The sequence below is a fragment of the Piliocolobus tephrosceles genome, chromosome 6 (genome assembly GCF_002776525.5).
Source record: "Piliocolobus tephrosceles isolate RC106 chromosome 6, ASM277652v3, whole genome shotgun sequence".
Lineage (NCBI taxonomy): Eukaryota > Metazoa > Chordata > Mammalia > Primates > Cercopithecidae > Piliocolobus > Piliocolobus tephrosceles.
The window spans coordinates 89,249,442-89,269,448 of NC_045439.1; the positions used below are offsets into that span (position 1 = coordinate 89,249,442).

General features: G+C 48.7%; 1 protein-coding gene across 3 annotated transcripts in view; it reads right to left on the reverse strand.

Annotated features, from left to right (window-relative positions):
* The window catches only part of RASGRF1 (Ras protein specific guanine nucleotide releasing factor 1), a 128,726-nt gene that overhangs the window by 79,608 nt on the left and 29,111 nt on the right, over nucleotides 1–20,007 (reverse strand). For all 3 annotated transcript variants that reach the window (XM_023193410.2, XM_023193409.2, XM_023193412.1), the window contains 3 exons: nucleotides 19,467–19,614; nucleotides 10,656–10,748; nucleotides 7,584–7,837 (listed from right to left, as the gene is read on the reverse strand). In XM_023193410.2, coding sequence (XP_023049178.1) covers nucleotides 7,584–7,837; nucleotides 10,656–10,748; nucleotides 19,467–19,614 — 495 coding nt within the window. The remainder of the gene's footprint in view (nucleotides 1–7,583; nucleotides 7,838–10,655; nucleotides 10,749–19,466; nucleotides 19,615–20,007) is intronic.

Genomic DNA, 20,007 nt, shown 5'->3' on the forward strand with positions numbered 1-20,007 from the left:
TTGATTGGCATCACATTAAATTTACAGAATATTCTGGGTGAAATGACATCTTTACGACACACATCCTTTCTTTTTTTTTTCGAGACGGAGTCTCGCTCTGTTGCCCAGGCTGGAGTGCACTGGTGTGATCTTGGCTCACTACAAGCTCCACCTCCCGGGTTCACACCATTCTCCTGCCTCAGTCTCCCTAGTAGCTGGAACTACAGGCACGTGCCACCACGCCTGCCTAATTTTTGTATTTTTTAGTAGAAATGTGGTTTCACTGTGTTAGCCAGGATAGTCTCGATCTCCTGACCTCATGATCCACCCACCTCAGCCTCCCAAAGTGCTGGGATTACAGGCATGAGCCACTGCACCTGGCACAACACGCATCTTTTTGTCCAGGATGCTGGTGTGTCTCTCTACTTTACTATGCCTTTGTTGATGCCTCATCACATAGATACTGTGTTTATTCCTAGACATTTTATGTTCTTGTTGCTATTTCTCATAGTATATTTTCTAAGTGGTTTCTGTAGATATAGGGAAAAGTTACTGATTTTTCTTTTTTTTTTTTGAGACAGGGTCTTGCTCTGTCCCCCAGACTGGGGTATGGTGGTGTGATCTCAGCTCACTGTAGCCTCAGCCTCCTGGGCTCAAGCGATCTTCCCACCTTAGCTTCCTGAGAAGCTGGGACTACAGGTGTGTGCCACCATGACCTTCTTATTTTAAGTTTTCTGTAGAGATGAGATCTCCCTATGTTGCCTGGGCTGGTCTTGAATTCCTGGTTAAAGCAATCCTTCTGCCTCGAAAGTGCTGGGATTAGAGGCATGAGGCACTGTGTCCAGCCTGATTTTGCTTATATTTTAACAACATGAACTCCTAATAGTTTTTAGGAGTTTTTTTTTTTTTTTCATTGACCCTGACCTTGGGTCTGCCCCACAGAGCTGCTTCTCTTCCTTCTCTTCTCATTAAATAGCAGCCCTTCCCACCAGGCTCTCAGACAGAACCTGGGAATCACCTATCACCTCTTCCCCCTTCACCCCTATATCTACTCCATCAAAGTTGCTGATTCTGCTGTCTCCTGTCTGTTGCATCTGCCACTCCTGTCACCTCTGCCTAGACCATTGTCAGTGGGCCCCTAACTGGTCTTTTGCTTCCACTTTTGCTCCTGGTCCACCCATTCTCCACACAGTGGATTCATCTCTTAAAAATTGAATCCAATCGGGGGAGTGGCCTTAACTTGGCCTTCAGCCCCCTGTAGGAACTGCCTCTGTCTGTCTCATGGGCTACTCCCTCTTCCCTATGCCCTCTCACCACTCTGGCCTTCTGTTCCCTGGATTTGCTTTCTTCTGCCTTAAGGCCTTTGCACAGGCCATTCCCTTTGCTCTCACCACCCCCTTTGTTGGCATAGCTCTTCTATTTATCAGAGCAAGAGCGAGAGCGAGAGCGAGAGAGAGAGAGAGAGAGAGAGAGAGAGAGAGAGAGAGAGAGAGAGTCTGTACACACATAAATGTGCTATTTTTAAGACCAAGTTTTGGTAAAAAAAATTGGGAAGTTTTATTCTTTTATCCAATGTTCTATAACAGTTTAAATAAAAATGATTGATTCTTTTAAAATGCCAAGTTCATTGTGACCCTCTAAGGGGATTATACCATGCACCTTTCTCAAATGTACATGACCCCTTGAAGGTGGAATACCTAATAACATCTTGCAGAACTAGTGTTTCATTCACTCATTCAACATATAGTTATTGAGTACCTACTAGGTGTCAGGCACTTGCTCAGACAATGGTCTCCCTGCGTCTAACTTCAGCAATCATAAAAACAGAAATAGTCCCCATCAAGGCTGCTGGATGCACAGTTCTAGTGGGCACCATTCACAGATTAGTGTATGTCAGGGGTTGGCAAACTATAGCCCATGGGCCAAATCTAGCATAGCTGCTGTTTCTGTATGGCCTGAGAGCTTAGAATAATTTTTACATTTTTAAATGGTTGAAAACAAAAGAAAAGTTTTACTGTAATATAGCCACACTCATTTGTTTTTGGATTATCTGTGACTGCTTAGTTGTAACAGAAATGGTATGTCTCACAAAGTCTAAAACATTTGCTAACTGGCTCTTTACAGAAGAAAGTCCACCCACCCCTGTGCAACGTGAACAGTGCCCCCAGAACTGTTCAGTGCACAGCTGGTGCAGCTGTAATCTATGGCCCTGTGCCCACTCACATTGAACAGTTAATATAGTGAGAGACCTAAACACAAAAAGAAATCTTTATTTAAGTGTGATGCATGCAACAAAGAGAAGCATAGGGGCTCTGGGACAGCACGACCAAAGCACATAAACCAATGGTGGCAAGGGGCATGGGGGTGGTCAGGGACATGGCAACCAAGGAAAGACATGAAGAAAGAGTAGGATTGCTGTCAGAAGGAGAGTAGGGTGGGAAGAACGTTCCAGCAAGAGAAGTGGCCTAACTGCAAGACATGTTCATTTTGCCTGGTTCACTTCCTGAGCCCAGAAAGGGGCATGACGTACCCAAGGCCAGTCCAAGGCAGATAGGGCTGGGCAGGAGCAGGACTAAACCAGGCCCCTTCACTCTTGCCCCCACACCCTGCCTGTTGCATTGCACCAGTCACTCATCATGGGTTCCGGGCCTGCCCCTCGTCACCCTCCAGCCCATGCTGACAGGATGAATTGATTGTGGCATGCTCCCCTGCTGAGCCTCATCATTCCCTCAACTCAGGGCTCCAGGCAGCCACTGCCAATCAGTCAGCGCAGGAAGCAAGATATAAACCATCTGCCACCAGGACAGGCTGCCTCTTGTCATGGGCAACACCTGTGGTTCCCAGCACATGGCGCTGGGCACGGTTTTTATTAAAGGGAAATAGCCAGTTTCTAAGCTTATTGTCTTGACTGAACAAAGCCTGCTGCCAATGTTTAGTTCAAAGATCTTTTCCCCTCTATTTGAGAAGTACACAGTTAACACCCTCCCCAGCTCTGCAACATCCTCGATGAATCTGCCAAGCTGGAGAGAGGCTTCTGTCCTCCCAAGGACCTTTTAAAATGAGCTTCAGTAAATCACCAAATTAGCATCAGGTCTCTAATGTGGCTGTATACTTCAGCCTAAAAGCAAATCTAGGGGAGAGCTACATATGGAAAAGCTTTGCAGCAAGTGAGCTGGCAGCTCCACCGTGGCTTGTGACACACAGACCTTTGTGTTGTGGTCTGAGGCAAGGAGAGTGGCGAGGTTCACGCCCTGGATCGGCCCCCACAGCGTGGACAGCAAGTGAAAATGTGGGTCTCACACACAAGGGGGAGTTCTCCAACAGAGGGTGCATGCCCAGACTTGTGCTGTAATGACCCACACTCATTAGCAGTAGGGGCAAGGAAAATGGGTTCCTGGAGAGGATTCCAGCCCATTATTTAACAAGGCAGCAGCGGGAAGCTGGAGCCTTACCATTAAACAGATCTAGGTTACAATCCCAGCCTGCCCCACTCGCTGTGTGCTATTGAGCATTTCCTGCCACCTCTCTGATCCTGGCTCCAGCCTCATGGGTGCCTCTGAGGATCAGAAAGCATGCAGGTCAAGTGCTGGCAGAGAGCCCAGCACAATGCAGGTCCTATAAAGCATTGCCATAGTATGGGAAGTGCAGTCCAGAAACTTCAATCCTGCAAAGTGCTGAGTGGGAGCTGTTTTAAGGTCACGTAAAAAATAATTCCAGCTGTTCCTTACGTTTGCAAAAAATCATAGAGCTTAAGATAGTGAAGCTTGTGCTGTCCCCAAGTGACCATGTATAAGGCAAGGATGATCTGGAGACCATCATGTTCCAGTTCTTCCTTCCCACCCTGACCCCTGGGGAAGGAAAGATTTCTGGCTTGCACATGTTTGAGAATAGAGACCAGGGTGGAGGAGAGGAACCAGCCTCATCAGACTTGCAGCTATTGATATAACCACCAGGGCTTCTCACTTAATCTAGGAAGACAATAGAGTAAATGACATTGACTGATTTTCAATGTTGAACCAGCCTTGCATTCCTGGGATGGATCCCACTTGGTCAGGATGTATTACTCTTTTTATATATTGCTAGATTCACTTTGCTATTTTGTATATATGCACATGAGGGATATTGGGCTGTAGTTTTCTTGTAATGTATTTGGTTGTGATATGAGGGTAATGCTGACTTGTAAAATGAGTCAGAAGTGTTCCTTCCATGTTATATTTGATTTTGATTTCTTGCACAGTGCATTATTATGGAGCACCCGGGCTATATTGGGCTCTGTGCTAAACACTTTACACCAAGTCTCTTCTTTGATCCTTTAGTGCCTGTAAGAGGCAGGTACCATTCCTGGGGCAGCCTTTTCTGATGACCTCTAGAGTCCATATTCTAGAGGTCTTGGGAATTGATCAGGCTGCTGCTATTTTTCCTGAGATCAGTAAAATTGCTAAGGTAGGCAACAGTTGGCCTTGGGCCCATCGTAAAGAAGGTGAAATGGGCAGCATCCTTGGGATGAAGAAGCAGCTACCTGGGGAGATGGGGATGGGTAAGGGAGCTTCTCAGGCTGAAGCCTGTGGAGGATGCCACTTGTCTTTGTTCTAGGCAGGCATGCACACTGCCTAGGAGGCCCTGAAAGCATCACATTCATAGTGTCACTATTCAGAGCTGGAGGATCTTAAAGGGCATCTAATTAAACTTCTAAACCTCTTTGATGTTTCTGACAAAGGGTTACTCTTCTGAATTCTTACTGTGATGGGGAGCTCATTACTCTTCCAAACTTTTGCCTCTGGATCCACCAGCCTTCAGTTATCCAGGCCCCTACAAGGCACCAGGGAAGTGCGCTCAGATGCACATTTGCCTCTGCTGGCAGGATGCAAACATGTGCTGGGCAGTCATGCCTGTTCAGGCCCTGGAGTCCCTCCATGCTCACTTAGCCTCTCTACCAGCCTCCCATCCTCCACTCTCCCCAAGGAGTGCCCCCCTACATGGCAGAGGGGCTGAGCTTCCTGCAACAGACCTGACCATGACATTCTCTGCCTGAAATGTCTGATGGCTCCTTCCTGCCTCCAGAATCAAGTCCCACTCTCACCTTTGGGCCTTTGCACATGCTGTTCTCTCTACCTGAAAAGTTCTTTCCTCCTCCTTCTCCTGTAAACTCTCTCGTGTCCTTAAAGACTAAGCTCAGACACCACCTCCTCCAGGAAGACTCTGGTGGTTCTCACATTTCATGGTAAACATCTGCTGGATCATTCGACTTGATGGTGGGGTTTACATGGCTCACTCTATATATGTGAACCCAGCACGCAGCCAGGCACTCTGTGTTGCTTGTTGAATGAGCGAGTGGATGAGTGTCCTTGCCTTTGGTGGGGCTGCTGGCTACCAACCCATTCCTTCCATCCCTAATCATTGCTGGGGCCCCACCCTATGGACTGCCTTGTATGGACAAGAGAAAGGAAAAAACAGATTTGGGTAAATTTTTCCACTTGCCCTGCTGAAGGGCACTTGCCCTGTTTTGTTTCTGGGTCTATCTTGAAGTCTATCATGTTTCCTTTTAAGGTCATTGTTGAAAATATCAGCTTCATGAGAAGGCAAAATCCCCCCCTTTCCTCCTTCTCATTTGTTCTCCATTAAAGGTATCTGACCTGATCCATTCAGTTCTTTGAAGATAAAAATATAAAACCATGTTGTCATTTTTTTTTTTTTCCGAACAACTTTTGAACAAATGCTGTGAGCTGGCATGAATATTCTCTATCAAAGATTCCAGGTCAAAAGAATTCTATTTCAGATGAATCAATGAAGTATAATAAAATTACGAAAAGGTAACAAACACAAAAGGACACCTCTTAGCGATGATGATAAATCGTCACCAAAAGTTTGCATTGGTGGCCTAATATGCAAAAAAAGTACAAACAACATAGAACTACACCACTGCCTCCTGAAGTAAACCTCAAATAAGGAGTCATGGTGGAGATAAACACAGGCAGCCACCTCTGTTTATCTCAAGCCTCCCATTTTAGTGCCATCTGGGACCAGTAGCATCAGCAGCACCTGCAAGCTTGTTGGAAATGCAGTCCCCCGGGCTCCACCCAGACCTACAGATGGGCTTGTGTTTGAGAATCTGTGAAGTCAGCTGAGCTATCAAGGGTTTGCTCAGCAAGGAACACGTTCTTCACATTTTTCATTCAAATTCCAGGTCACTGAATCTAAACAACCCACTTGGAGTTTCTGGGTTAACTGTTACCTGATTTCACACACACATAATTCTTTTTTTGTTGTTGTTTTAGTCAATGCATAAAAAGCATTTATTGAATGTCTAAGAACTGTGATCAACATGTCTATTAAAAAGCAACCTTGTGGGGCCCTGTGATTCAGTCTGGAAAAGGTCTCATGAGGCCAAAAGCTATTTTCCTCCTCCTGCCTGCTTCTCTCTCTTTCCTTCTCTCTCTGTCCCCCATATTCTGATGCCTTGTCCACATCTATGGTATCACCTGTCCGACTCCAATGACTTTCAGTTTCTTCAGCCCAGTCTCTCACCTGAGCCTCAGACTCATGTCTGACTTACAACCTCATACACCCCCACCCTGGGGTGTTCCACAGTCCCCTCAAACTCGGCACATCACACTGTTAGGGAAAGGGGAAGAGGAGGACACAGGGAAGGTGGCCCTGGGTCCCAAATATTCATGCAGAGAGCTTGGAGAAAAGGCTGGTTGAGATTAGTGAAAGGACTGAATGATGAATATTTGAAAAGAAATGTAGCTGAATGAACATCTAGGGGAACATAATGATTTACTTTAATTAGTAGATGACATTCCATTGTAAATAGCATGCTGTTTGCGTGTCTTCATTTTTGTTGCTTTTATCTAGTTTATACAATTTTATCACCCACCAGAAAGCTCATTTAAACCATTTCCTTTTAAAAAGAAGTCAACAGCAGAAGAGCAGCCATCAGCACAGCCTTCTGAAGAACCATAAGCCTCATACTAATGCCAGGGTCACCATCTGGGAGAAGTGACTTCTTTGTAAGGCATGTGGGTAGCGTGGTCCACAGCAGAACTCTAAGGCACCTGAGAATTGTAAGCTTCAACCTGGCCTCCAGGTCATTATGATGGCATCAAGGTCGAAGAATATTTTATTTTACATTTTGTAGCTTGATTTATAACTCTTGAACATTTAAACCAGGGTTCCTTAACTGTGGCACTACTGACATTTTAGTTGGAATAATTCTTTGTTGGTGGGGGACTGTTCTGCATATTGTAGGATATTTAACAGCACCTCTGGCCTCTACTCATTAGATGCCAACAGCAACCTCCCTCAAGTGGTGACAATCAACAATGTTTCCAAACATTCCTAAGTGTTCCCTGGAGAGCAAAACTGCCCCAGTTGAGGCCCACTGGTTTAGACCTATACTTTGTGAGCCTACATTTGTGCCCCTGCCCCAGACCCCACAATTGTTGGGGTTGGTGGTTTCTAGCCATGTGATCTTGGGCACTTCCATCCTCTCTGGGCCTCATCTGCACTTGGTGGGAAACACATGAGAGAGTGTGTCAAAGCTTAGCTGTGGCCAATGCTCACTAGTCTCCTTCCTGCCTTGGTCAACCTTTAGGGGTGCTCACCTGTTCAGGAAGATGCTGCTGACATCGTCATGTGTGATGGGAGGCTTCTTGGAGCTGGCGGCCATCCGCAGTGGGCGCAGGAAATTGTTGACAAGGATGTGCAGCTGCTGCACGTACTCAGCCTCAGCCTCCAGCATGCTGAACACCACCTGGTTCCTCTTGCGCATGCTGTCGGCATGGGGTGACCGGATGTAGTCCTGGATGATGGTCTTCCACTTCCGCCGGCACAGCCAGCCCCGCAGGAAGCTCTGCACCTGGGCAGCAAGACCAGTGGGGAGAGGCTCCAGTCAGGGAGTCTGAACCACTCCTGTCCTTCGAGGCTGTGAGCTCCCCAAGGGCAGGGACCAAGGCTTTGTTATTCCTATGCCGGGCATATAGCAAAAAGAGCTCAGATGTAGACCAGGCCTGGCTCTGTTGCCCACATGATGCAGGGCAAGTTGTTTGGTTGCTCTGAGCTAATTTTCCCATCTGTAAAATGGGGCTAAAGAGATGATGGCTAGACTGAAAGTGTGGTCCACAAATTGGACCGGCATCTCTGAAGAGCTTATTGGAAATGCAGATTCTCAAGCCCCACCCGAGACCTCTGCAGTTCAACAAGACCCCTTGGGTTGCTTTGGAAGCATTCGCTGGAAGAGGGAAAATGTGGCTCCATGTCTCCATAATGGGAGGTCGCCTGAGGATAAAGGGTTGCAGGGCTGTGCTGGGCATGGGTCATGCCTTGTCTTGTCTAATGACTTGCCTGAAAGCCCAGAAGTTTCAGTTAAAGCTCTTCTGGATAGAAGGGTGATTATCAAATTGAACAGAACATGGAAAATTAGTTAACTCATACTTAGCCCTCATCAGCGGCTTCTGAGTCCTGGTGCCTGCCTGGAGCCTCTCCTCCTGACTCAGTAGGGAAATGAACAGAGACACTTAACTCAGTTGCCTTGGAGCTGGGCTGCTCGGAGTGGCCTCGTGTTGGCAAGAACTCGGGAAAGGGCCTTGATTGACATACACACAGAGAGTTGTTTTAAGCTGTACAGGCTTCCAATCAAGGGCTTCTGAGCTGTGTGCAAGCTCACAGTCCATATTGGGAGGAAGGGTGCTGGGATGAGCCACTGGGGACCAGGCAGAGGTGCTCATACAATATTCTCCACTGAAAGGACCACTGTCTCCAAACAGCAGGTACAGTTGTCCAGGGGCAGACCTGCTGGCTAGAGATGGGTGCTGTGGAGAGAAGAGGCCTGCCCAAGCCCCAGGAGCTACCTCTGAAGATAGGAAGGGCTTTCTCAAAGAGGGAGGGGCTTACTCTGAGGTTCTAGGAGGGTGAAAATAGAGCGATGGGCGGTGGATTTCAGCTAGCCTTTAACAAAATGTTCCAACCAGAATGCTCCAAATACAGGGGTGGGCTGGGAAGCTCACTGGGACTGTAGCAGAGAACATGGGTCAGGGCATCTCTGCCCAGATGGGACTTGACTCAGACCTGGGTGGCAAGTCCCAATGCCTGTGGGGCCCTGGCAGTTCCTAGAGGTACGTGAAGCTGGCTGGGTGGGGTGGGGGGTTATATCAAAAGGTGGCACCTCTTGCCTGGGCCAGCTGCTGTCATGTGCAGGAGGTGACCTGGGGCTGCTGGACCTTCTGATTTTTAAGGAGATGTTGTGTCCCAGCAGCATAGCCTCTGGAGCTTGGCCGCCAGAGGCTTTGAATGTTACTCTGCATATACTTAGCTGTGTGACCTTGGGCAAGTTCCTTTGCCTCTCTGTGTCTCAGCTTCCCCATATGTAAAATGAAAATAATAAATAAACCTCAGAAGATTTTAGTGAGGACAGAATTAATCTGCATAAAGCTCTTAAAATAATGTCTGGCACATAGAAAGTAGTTAATTAATGTTAGCTATTTCTATTCTTAAGAAACCAGAAATCCAGATTTTTGTGTGATGTGTTTAGCTTTTAAAGCACTGGCAACAAATTTTTAAAAATGTAAACCAAAAAAAAAAGCCCACCGGGATGAAAATGTCAAAATCTCAAACACACTGGTAAGCTGAACTTGGCCCATGGGACGCCAGTTTGTAGTTTCTAGGGATGGCATTGGGGTCCTTTTATGCACTCAACAAATAGGATTCTGTGGTTTCACCTGTTTTTCTTAGGGTGAGTCAGGCTCCCCTGCCTTGAGTCTGGCAAGCTACAAACACAGCCCATGCTCCTTCCCTCTGCCACACCACCACAGGGTAGCCCATGGTATGTCACTACCTGGCCACTGGGCAGATCCCTGGTAGCTTCTGAGATGTCTGTTCCTCCTGAACTCTCATAGGGTAAAAGCAGTGAGGTCCAAAAAAGGCTGGACTACTGTGCTGGGTCTGCTGGGGACTCAGGAGGTACTTGTGAGAGGTGGCGTGTACATGGCAGTGGGGGTGGCATGCCAGGGAGTGGCAGTGGAGAGGTGGCCCTGGGGGTCTTGGCAAGGTGAATGGCAATGTGAGGAAAGTGGTCAGCTGAGAGTCCCAGGCCTGGGTTTCTGTCCTGGCTTTCCCCACTCCTTCCTCTTGTGGAACCTTGGTTTTCTTTTCTTTTTTTGAGATGGAGTCTCACTCTGTCACCCAGGCTGGAGTGCAGTGGCACGATCTTGGCTCACTGCAAGTTCCACCTCCCGGGTTCACACCACTCTCCTTCCTCAGCCTCCTGAGTAGCTGGGACTACAGGCACCCACCACCACGCCTGGCTAATTGTTTGTATTTTTAGTAGAGACAGGGTTTCACTGTGTTAGCCAGGATGGTCTCGATCTCCTGACCTTGTGATCCACCTGCCTCGGCCTCCCAAAGTGCTGGGATTACAGGTGTGAGCCATTGTGCCCGGCCCTCAGTTTTATCTATAAAATGGGGCTGAAGCACCCTACCCCACAGGGATAACCAGAAGAAATGACTTGACAAGGTACCCTTCAGGGATAAGGGGTTGTGGGCTCTGTCTTTGGAGCTGAGGTTGGGGGGTGGGGGGCACAACCTGAGGACAGTGGGACTGTGGGTGGATACTGCCAACCCTGGGCTGGCTCTCTAAAGAGAGAGCTCCAAAGAGGGCCACCCAGAGGGATAGTACAGACCTTCTTAATTTTCTTGATGTCGCTGTCTTCGTCGTTGGGGGCAACAGTCTGGGTGGACTGGATGCGCTCATTGTCCTTGAGCAGAGATGCGATCTGCAACAGAAACACAGGTCAGCCTGCAAGGGGCACTGGTTCATGGAGGCCCCAGGTCTTTGAGCGGTGGGTGGCAGGCACAGGGTGGCAGCCAAGTGCCCTGCCTCTTCTTCCCCAAGAACCATGATGCCACAGCTTGTGATTCTGACTCTGTGAATCCAGGTCATGGAACCAGACAGGCCCCAGACATCTGTGAGAAGCAAGCACTGCATGGGGGATGGGTAGACACCTGGGTTCCCAGCCAGCTGGGCTGCCCAACCAGAGTGACCTTGGATGAAGTCCTTCTGCTCTCGGAGCTGTAGCCACCTCATTTGTAATCTCAGAATTTGACCTAAATCTGTGATTCTTCTCCCTACTCCCCAAACCACTAGTCCCTTTATTTTATAATTTTTGCTGTGATAGAACACTTACATGTTACATCATAAAATTTACCATTTTTACCATTTTTAAGGGTACAGTTCAGTGGTATTAAGGACATTCACAGTGTTGTGCAACCATCACCACCATCTACCTCCAGAACTCTTCATTTTGTAAAACTGAAACTCTGTACTCATCAAACAATAATTTTCCATTCCCCTTCCTCCCAGTCTCTGGCAACCACATTCCACCTTCTGTGCCTCTGAATTGGACTCCTCTAGGTAGCTCATCTAAGTAGAATCATGCGCTATTTGTCTTTCTGTGACTGGCTTACTTCACGGTGCATAATGTCCTCAAGTTTCTTCCCATGTTGCAGCATGGGTCAGAGTCTCCTTCCCTTTCAAGGCCTGAGCAATATTCCCTCGTGTGTGTAGACCACATTTTATTTATCCATTCCCCCTTTTGATGGGCATCTAGGTAATCCCTTTATTTTTCAAACAAAATTGTATCTGGATATAAATCAGATAGAGCAGGTGGCTCCGGGTGAAGCCCTGTTGGCTTGGCGCTTTCCTTCCTGGGCAGCCCCAAAGCACCTCTTAGAATCAGAGGCCTATTTTAATCATAACCTGGAAACTGCTGGCCTAGAAAAGTGGAATAGCTCTTTGAATATCTAGCTGCTCTAAACATCTCCATTTGCATAATTTGGGGATCACAGATGTCGACATAGCTGCAAGAACAAAACCAAGGCATGGTGCCTAGGAGAAGGTGCACCTTAAGCTGCACTTTGGCCAGGGGCCTCTGGGACTCATCCCATAGAAGGCCAGTGGTGTATCCTCCTGCGCAGGGCTCATCCAACCACTCCAATTCTGTGAGTCCTTGTTTTGTGTCCTGTAGCAGGGTTCCCACTGCACCACGGACTTTCCTGTGAAAATGCTGGAATTGCCTGTCTACTCTTCTATCTTTGCTGCGAGCTCTAAGAGCGAAGGGATTGCAGCTGTTTCATTTATTGTGCTCCTGGTGCCTAGCGTGACGTTGGGCACTCAGCACATTCTTGTTGTCTATACAAATAAGTGAATTAAAAAAAAATCAGAGCAATAGCAGCAACAAAAACATTAACCAAGGGAAAACACTGAAGCCCCGCATGTCTAAAGATAGTAGCTTGGGGGATTCTATGAACACAGCCACAAAGCCCGGTGCTGTTCCCTCTTGGGAACACATGGCTTTTGTCCCCTCAAGGCCACTTGCTGAACGACAGGATGAATGGGTGCTCATAATTGAGCAAATCAAGCACTTTGAAAGCAAAATGGAACAGTTACCCGCTCTCCACTCCCTGGTTGCTAAAATTACCCCTGTGATTGAAGAGTGGCCGAAAATATCTAACTGAGAAATAGTCAGCATGGAGATGGGCTTTTCTGCCCTCCTCCTCCCCCTCCCGCTTTTTGATCCTTTGAGAACATTTGCACATTGAAATGATGACTGATTCTTTGATCTGGACCCTAAAGGGCTAAGGAACACACAAGTGTGTGTACACAGAAACACACACACATGCCTTTGGAGCCTGCTCAGTCAACACCTTAACCTTCAGCTTCTTCTCACCTCTGTGCCAGGATGCTTTCTTTGCCAGTTTTGGGATTTGCACATAGCAACTCTTCACTTTAGGATGGTGATATGTGTGTGTATGTGTGCTGGGGTGGGGGAAGTGGTCTGTGTTTAAAACTGATGGTGATCTTCTGAGAGAGAGACATTCTGGGACATCTACTCAACAGGCACCAGGGCAGAAAAACAGATGCAATTAGGTCAGGCACCATGCTACATGCACAGGCAATAATGGCAACTTTGGAGTCTTTATTTAAGGATCAGGCTAAGTGGGCAAAGCTCTGGAGCGTTGCAACCTGGGGACCCTGCAAGAGTCTTGAACTATGTCTAGTCTTGGCCGATTGCAACTAGGAGCCAATATCGGGCTGGTGGTGGGAGCCCCAGGCCTAAAGGGCTCATGGAGGGCTCATGGAGGCAGCCTTTCCCTGACACTGGCAGGTGCCTCCTAGAAGTAGATTTTGCTTTGCATCCTGCTTTGTTTGGTTACATCCTGCCCCTACTTAGTTGACCCTGGTGAATTACAGCCATGGGGAATTGGACCTCTGACTCACACCCTGACTCTGACTGGCTGACTCCACACCTGGCTCCATGCCTGGTGTCTTGGCTGGCTCCTGCCCACCCACCACCCTCAGACTGGCTTTCTTTGCCCCTAGAGGCAAACTCTTACTTGCTACACCTGCTTTGGGCATGGTGCACTGGCTCCTGCTCCACCCTACTCCCCTCTCTGGAGACACTTTCTTTAACCTGGAATGTGTTTAGTCAGTGCAGTAATGGGTGATGGAATTAATCCAAGTCTTTTGCTCTTTGTTAGCAGCCAAGGGTTTACTAAAGATTGCTGCATTGCTTGCTTTTCAAGCAGGTGCCACACAACTCAGCTGTCTCTCCTGCCTCCCTGCCTCCCTCTGCCCCCATCCAAGCCTAACAGGTGCCCCCATCTCTGTTTTCCTTTGTGCCAACCTTATCAGCATGTTCTGATGGTGTCTGTTTGGGCACCGTGCCAAGTGCCCCTTCCCTGGAGGAGCTCCCAGCCTACGAAGGAGGTCAGGTATTCATAGAGGTGACTTGCAATCCAACAAGGCCAGGCCAGAACAGAGCTGTGTACCCACTGCCATGGGAGGGCCTCGGCCAGGAAGTGGCAAGGCTCCCCAGGAAAGGTTTTGAAGGGCAAACAGGAGTCCAACAGTTGGTATATGTGGGGGAGAGAATTCAAATAGAGGGAATAATATGAACAAAGGCATGGGTGTGATAGAGTGTTGTGTGCCAGGGCAGCCAGTCTTGGGAATGGGGGATGGCAGGAGATGGGCAGCAGGGCCACAGCAGGGAGAGTGGCCATGGAGAAGGGGTGCTGGTGGGGAAGGACCAAGGCCACCCTCCCCTCCTTTCCCCAGAGCAGTCTTCTACCTATTTTATATATTGGGGTTCCACATCAAAGTGTGTTTGCAAAACTGATTCTAGGCCAGTTGTGATGGCTCACACCTATAATCCCAGCACTTTGGGAGGCTGAGGCAGGTGATCACCTGAGGTCAGGAGTTCGAGACCAGCCTGGCCAACATGGTGAAACCCCATCTCTACTAATAATACAAAAATTAGCTGGGTATGGTGCCTGTAACATGAGCTACTTGGGAGGCTGAGGCAGGAGAATTGCTTGAACCTGGGAGGCGGAGTTTGCAGTGAGCCAATATCGTGCCATTGCATTCCAACCTGGGCGACAAGATTGAAACTCCATCTCCAAAAATAAAAAAATAAAAAAACCTAAAACTGATTCCAAGGCTAAGTCTTCATTTTGAACCTTAGGGTAAAGATCTCTGCAGTTCCCTCCACTGTCAGCCTTCTGGGATATGTGTGTTCCCATGCCAATAAAATATTACAGCCATCTGCAAACTCCTATGCTGCCCTTTAGGGCCTGTCTTAGCTCTCCAAATTTACTTCCAATTGCAAATGGGAGAGAAATAGCTATTAAGAAAATGAAATCATGCCAAACTGAGCATTCTAGAGGAGGGGAGGAGTCTTCTCAGAGGCAGATGTTCCGTTGTTTAGATGGTTCCTTGATGGGGTTTTCTGGTAATGAAAGAGAAGGCCTGACAGGATTGTTTAGAAGGGAGAGAAGAGACTAAGTCAGCAGGGGATTGATTGTTTAACTTAGTAACGTTACAGGTGTGTCAGCATGATCTCCTGTTACAGAGATGGCTGGGGTGGGTGCCACAGGATGGAGGGTACAAAGGGAGAAGAGACAGGCTGGCTTCATGGATGTGTGGCCTGTGCGTTTGCACAGAGCCCCAGGCTTACAAGGGCCCAATGATTGGTTTAAGCTTCTGCAGTTGCTGTCTCGAAGTTTTTAAGGGCCCCACATTTTCTTTCGTGCTGAGCCCTGCAAATTACAGAGCTGGTCATGAAAAAAGTTACAGACAATAATATAATGGTAAATTATAAATGGTAAAGCTCTCTGAAAGGAAAACTGACTTGTAGCATTTGCCAGTTCCCATGATGTCAGCCCATTCCTAGCTCAGCCCATTTCAAGCTACCAAAGGTCAAATACGCAGCTAGCGAAATTCTTGAAAATCTAACAGTTGGCTCTTGCAAGCTGGTGTTATAGTGTTGTGTAGATGGCCAATGGCCAATGGTAGAAGCAGGCTCTGGCACATCACTGGATGCAGGGGGAAGATCTTGTTAGGGAAAGAGGTTATAGACAACAACAAAAGTGGCACGTGGGAGTGTGAGGAGAGAAGTCAGTGCGTAAAGGGGAGGTTGGTGAAGGATGGTTGTGGCAGGAAAGGCTGGGTGACATGAGGGCAGAGGTGTTTTCTATTCATTTTTGAGCTGTTTTCTGTTTTAATAGTTGAGTGCCCCTCCATTCTGTTATATACAACAGCCTGTGTTATGGGTTTAGGGACTGAAGGAGGAGCCTCCTCTGAGTCGTTGTTGGGACTTTTGCAGATACTCTGGTTCTCTCTCTTCTTGGAAATGGTGGGTTGTATTTCCCAGATCCTCTGAAGTTGGGTACAGTCATGTGACTTGCTCTGTCCAATGTGATGTGAGCGGTGTGCCATGTGCCTTTCCCCGGCCCAGCCACATGACTGGTGAATTTCTTGATTCAGAAGCCTCCTTGGCTTGTCTCTCAATCACTGGAGGATTTTGGGGAGCAGAGTCTTCAGCAGAACTCTCAATGGACACACAGAGTCAGTAATCAACCTCTGTTGTTTTAAGACATTCAGATTTGGAGGTTGTTACTGCAGCATAATCTAGCCCATTCTGACAGATACAGGTAGTGACTACTAAAGGGGAAAGAAGCAGTGAAGACTGAGTGGAGGCAGCTGCCATGAGAAGTGCAGTGACAGGTCAGGAGAGTGGAGTTTGAAAGCAAGAGGTGGCCAGGGGAATGTAAGCCCCTGGGAATCCTCAGGAATATGTGGGATGGGGCCTGAGGAAGCTTATTTGGCCATCAGAAGAGAGGTGGACCATGAGAGTGTGGGGCCATCCAGGCAACACTGTCATTCCTGAATACGTACCTTGTTATCAAGGTCCTCTCCTCAGCAGGGAGGAGAAGGCTGTGGTGGGGCAGGCTCAGGCCAAGGATTTCAGCCAGGAGATCCAGTGGTGGAGGTGAGAGACTTTGGGTAAGTTGCTTCCTCCTCACGGACTTGGTGTCTTCAGAGTCCTCCTGGCTCCGACAGTCTAAGACCCTGGGCCTTCCTCACTGGTGTCACTCATCACTCACCTGGCTTTTCAGTGTGTCCTGCCCACCTGATGGCCACTCCTCAGGAATAAGCTCTGTTTCCACTCTCCTAGAGCCCACTCAGAGCCAGCAGGTACCCTCTGACCTGCAGGACATGTTTTTGCATATGTGTATGTGTGTGTGTATATATCAGGGGGACAGAGAGAGAGAGACCAAGAGAGATACTAGGGCCAGAAAGCTTTCCTAAGATGTCCTTCTTTCAAAGTCTTCTTTAAAAAATCTTTTGCCCTGAACGGTAATACACTCAGTTGGAAGCATCGCTCTGAAAATTCCCATCAAGTTCGTCTCTGCTGCCACTTAGACACACACACACACACACACACACACACACACACACACACATACTCTCACTCAGTCATGACTGACCTGCTTTCTGTTCCCCAGCACCAGAGGGGGCTCTGGCCTTTGCACCTACACCCCTTCTCTGACCTAAAGTGCCCTGACACCTTTTAAGGCCATGTGCAACATGACCCCACACCTCCCAGGCTGTAAAACAACTGACTTCCTGACTTGGGTTCACACCGCAAACCCTACTATGGCACTGATGACACTCTACCACAATCAGACCCAAAGGCAGAAACTTTCATATCTCTAATGCTTCCCACAAAGTCTGACAACCATTCATTCATCAAGCCCTTATTGAGTACCTACTATGTGCCAGGCCAAAAGAAGGAGTGATAAGCGACACAGCCCTGTCCTTATGGAGTTCCTGCCAGGCCTGTTGAGGCGACAGGCACGCATGGAGCCTGCTCTCACATGGTGCGCTGAGTGTCGGAAAGCCATGGGAGCAGACAGCAGGGAGCACCCTCCGGTCCAGGGGTCCCCCAGGGTGAGGCATTTGAGTTTGGTAGGATGTCACCAGGTAGGACGCTTGGGGATGAAAGGGCATTCCAAACAGAAGCACCGGCATGTGCAAAGGCCAGGAGATGGGTAGTGCACTGGTGCCCACAGTGAAGAGGTGGGTGCTTGAGGACAAGGATGAGGTCAGTGGTAGATGATCTTCAGTGAATAAGTGAATGAATGAATGACACCTGGACACGCTTGATCATGAAGCTAATAATCTGGTACTGGGGCTGGGCTCCTTCCCTGATCCCGTATAGGAGTTCAGTTTGGATTTAGGAATCTGTATTGGGCAAGGATTGATCCCACAATTAACTGGGTGGGCTGGAGAGGGGACATCCCTGAACTGAGCTCTGGTAGCCCTGTGGGAAGAGGCTACCAGAGTAGAGTGGAAAGACTGGCAAGCAGACAGGAGACCTGGGTTCCAGTCCTCTGCCACTTCCCAGCTGTGTGAGCTTGGGCAAGTGACTTGGGCTTTTTGAGTCTGGTTCCCCCTGTGAAACGCAGGTGACTGATCCTATCAGGATGGTTGTGGGGAAAGAAAGAAAGTATGTCTTGAAGGTGCCTGTTATCAGGCTAGCAGAGGTGTGTAGAATCTGGAATTTTTGTTGACCTTGAGGTTGCAAGTTGATGTTACTTTTAGTTCAGGGCTTGGCTGCTGCGGAACAAGGTGGAACTGTTGGCTTTAGATCTTTGAACATTCCAGGCAGAGCTGGATTAGCAGGTGTGATGGGGTCCTATGTTCAGAAGGCCCTGCACTTGGGACTTCAAGCTCTTTTGTTGAAATTCTTAAAATAGTTTTCTCTTTGAATTGTGTTTAGTGAGTGAAATCTGATGGGACCATGAGCACACCACAGCATGTTCCTACCTCCCACTGCTTTCTCAGCAACTTGGATGGGTTACTGACTGCTTATTCCTCACACGCTGGCATCCCAGGCCCCAAGACCCCTGCTACCATCTGCTCAGGGAGCAACTGGTTGAGTCAGCTGAGGAGACTCATAGTCTACCATCGCCCGTGGCCCTCAGCAGGTGCCTGGGCATAGGTGCAGGCTGGGGGCCAGTGTGCGCCCCACAGTGCTACAGGCTGGCAGTGCCAGGGTGCATTAGGTGGGTGACTCAGAAGGAGCTCCTTGCCCACCCAAGTCCAGCTACTGAGCACATCCTGGCAGTCGGGGCAGGGCAGGCTGGAGGTTGAGGTTGGGTGCTGCCTGTCTGCCATGAGTTAGGTCAGGAGGCTGTGGGACAGGAGAATGACTTCCCTGGCCTGGGCCTTGCATTTTCACCTCGCATCAGACCCTGCAAATTGGATACTCAGCTGACTTCAGGGGTCTGTATTTTCATTTTCCCCTCCTCAGTGCAGAGTCCATGGTCCTTGTATGATATGGCCAGATGGTTCTGAGCATGCTGGTGAGGTGATGGGGGGAAGAGATGATCAGATCATTCTGTGTCGGGGTTGATAGCTGGTGAGGGGCATCTAAGGGACTAAGAGCTGGTGCTTCCCATGGTTTAATGTAAATGGAATCACCTGGGCTGTTGTTAAAATGTAGATTCTAATTTAGAAGATCTGGGGCGGGGCCTGAGATTCTGTTCCAGGTGAAATCAATGCTGCTGCTTCATGGCCCCCACTTGGGGAAGCCAAGAAGCTTAGTCTGGCAACAATGCCGCCTCCAGAATGCTGGCTGGTGGGCCCCTGCAGGAGCTTTCATCAAGATGGGTGGAGGGAAGAGGCTGCCTTGGAGTTGAGCAGAAGCCCACACTCTAGTGACCTACCAGTGACCCTGCACCCTCCAGAGTCTTGGGCTATTAATGCAGAATGCTCAGTCAATACAGTTGCTGACACAGTAACTAGGAGCTTGCCCATAGGTAATCTCACTCAATCCTCACGACCTTGTCAGGTGTTTATAGAAAGCCGTGTTTTACAGCTGCAGAAACTGAGGCACAGGCACGTTGAGGGACTTGTTCCAGGTTGCAGTCAGTAAGTGGCAGAGGTGAGATTTAAACCCAGTCTGACCACAGGACCTTCTCATTCTGCCAGTACTACCACATCTTAAGTTTGGAGCCTGGAAGAACTGCATCTGGGAGCTGGTTCCCCTGCCCGTCATGTGGCTCCCTGATCCTGCCCAGGGTTTAAGATGTTGTGCCTAGGGCCTGGGCCCCTAGCCAGCCTTCTCCACCCGCCAGCCCGCAGTCACCTCTGCCTTCAGCCGCTCGATCTCGATCTCCCCATCCTCGATCTGCTGCCGAAGCTGCTTGGCTACGGTCTTTTCCGTCTCCACGATCTGCAGCAGGTGCAGGTACTTCTGCATTAATGCCTCATGTTCTGTGGCCAGGGTCCTATAGCTGTGAACAGATGGACATGGCAGGTAAGATGCTGACTCCTTGTCCTCTGGCGAACCAAGCAGGGCACTGACCGGGAGAGGGGCTCACCCACCCACCTGCACTTAGCAGAAGGCCCTGACTCCCAGCACCCTGCAGAGTGAGAGGGCTTGGCAGGGTGGAGCTGGGGGCAGTCCGGGCAGGGAGACAGCTGGAGCAAGGTGGGGCGGTGGGCCCGAGTGAGAGTCTGATCTAGAAAGCACGTCTGCGTTCTTGTTCCCACCCACTTTTAAAGATAAAAGGGCTAGAAGAGAGAATCCTTTAGTTTGTAATGCTGTCCTATTAACGTGTAATAAGATTTTGTGCTTCTGTTATGAAAATGAATATCAGGTTTTTAAGTTTTTCCAACTTCTCAAG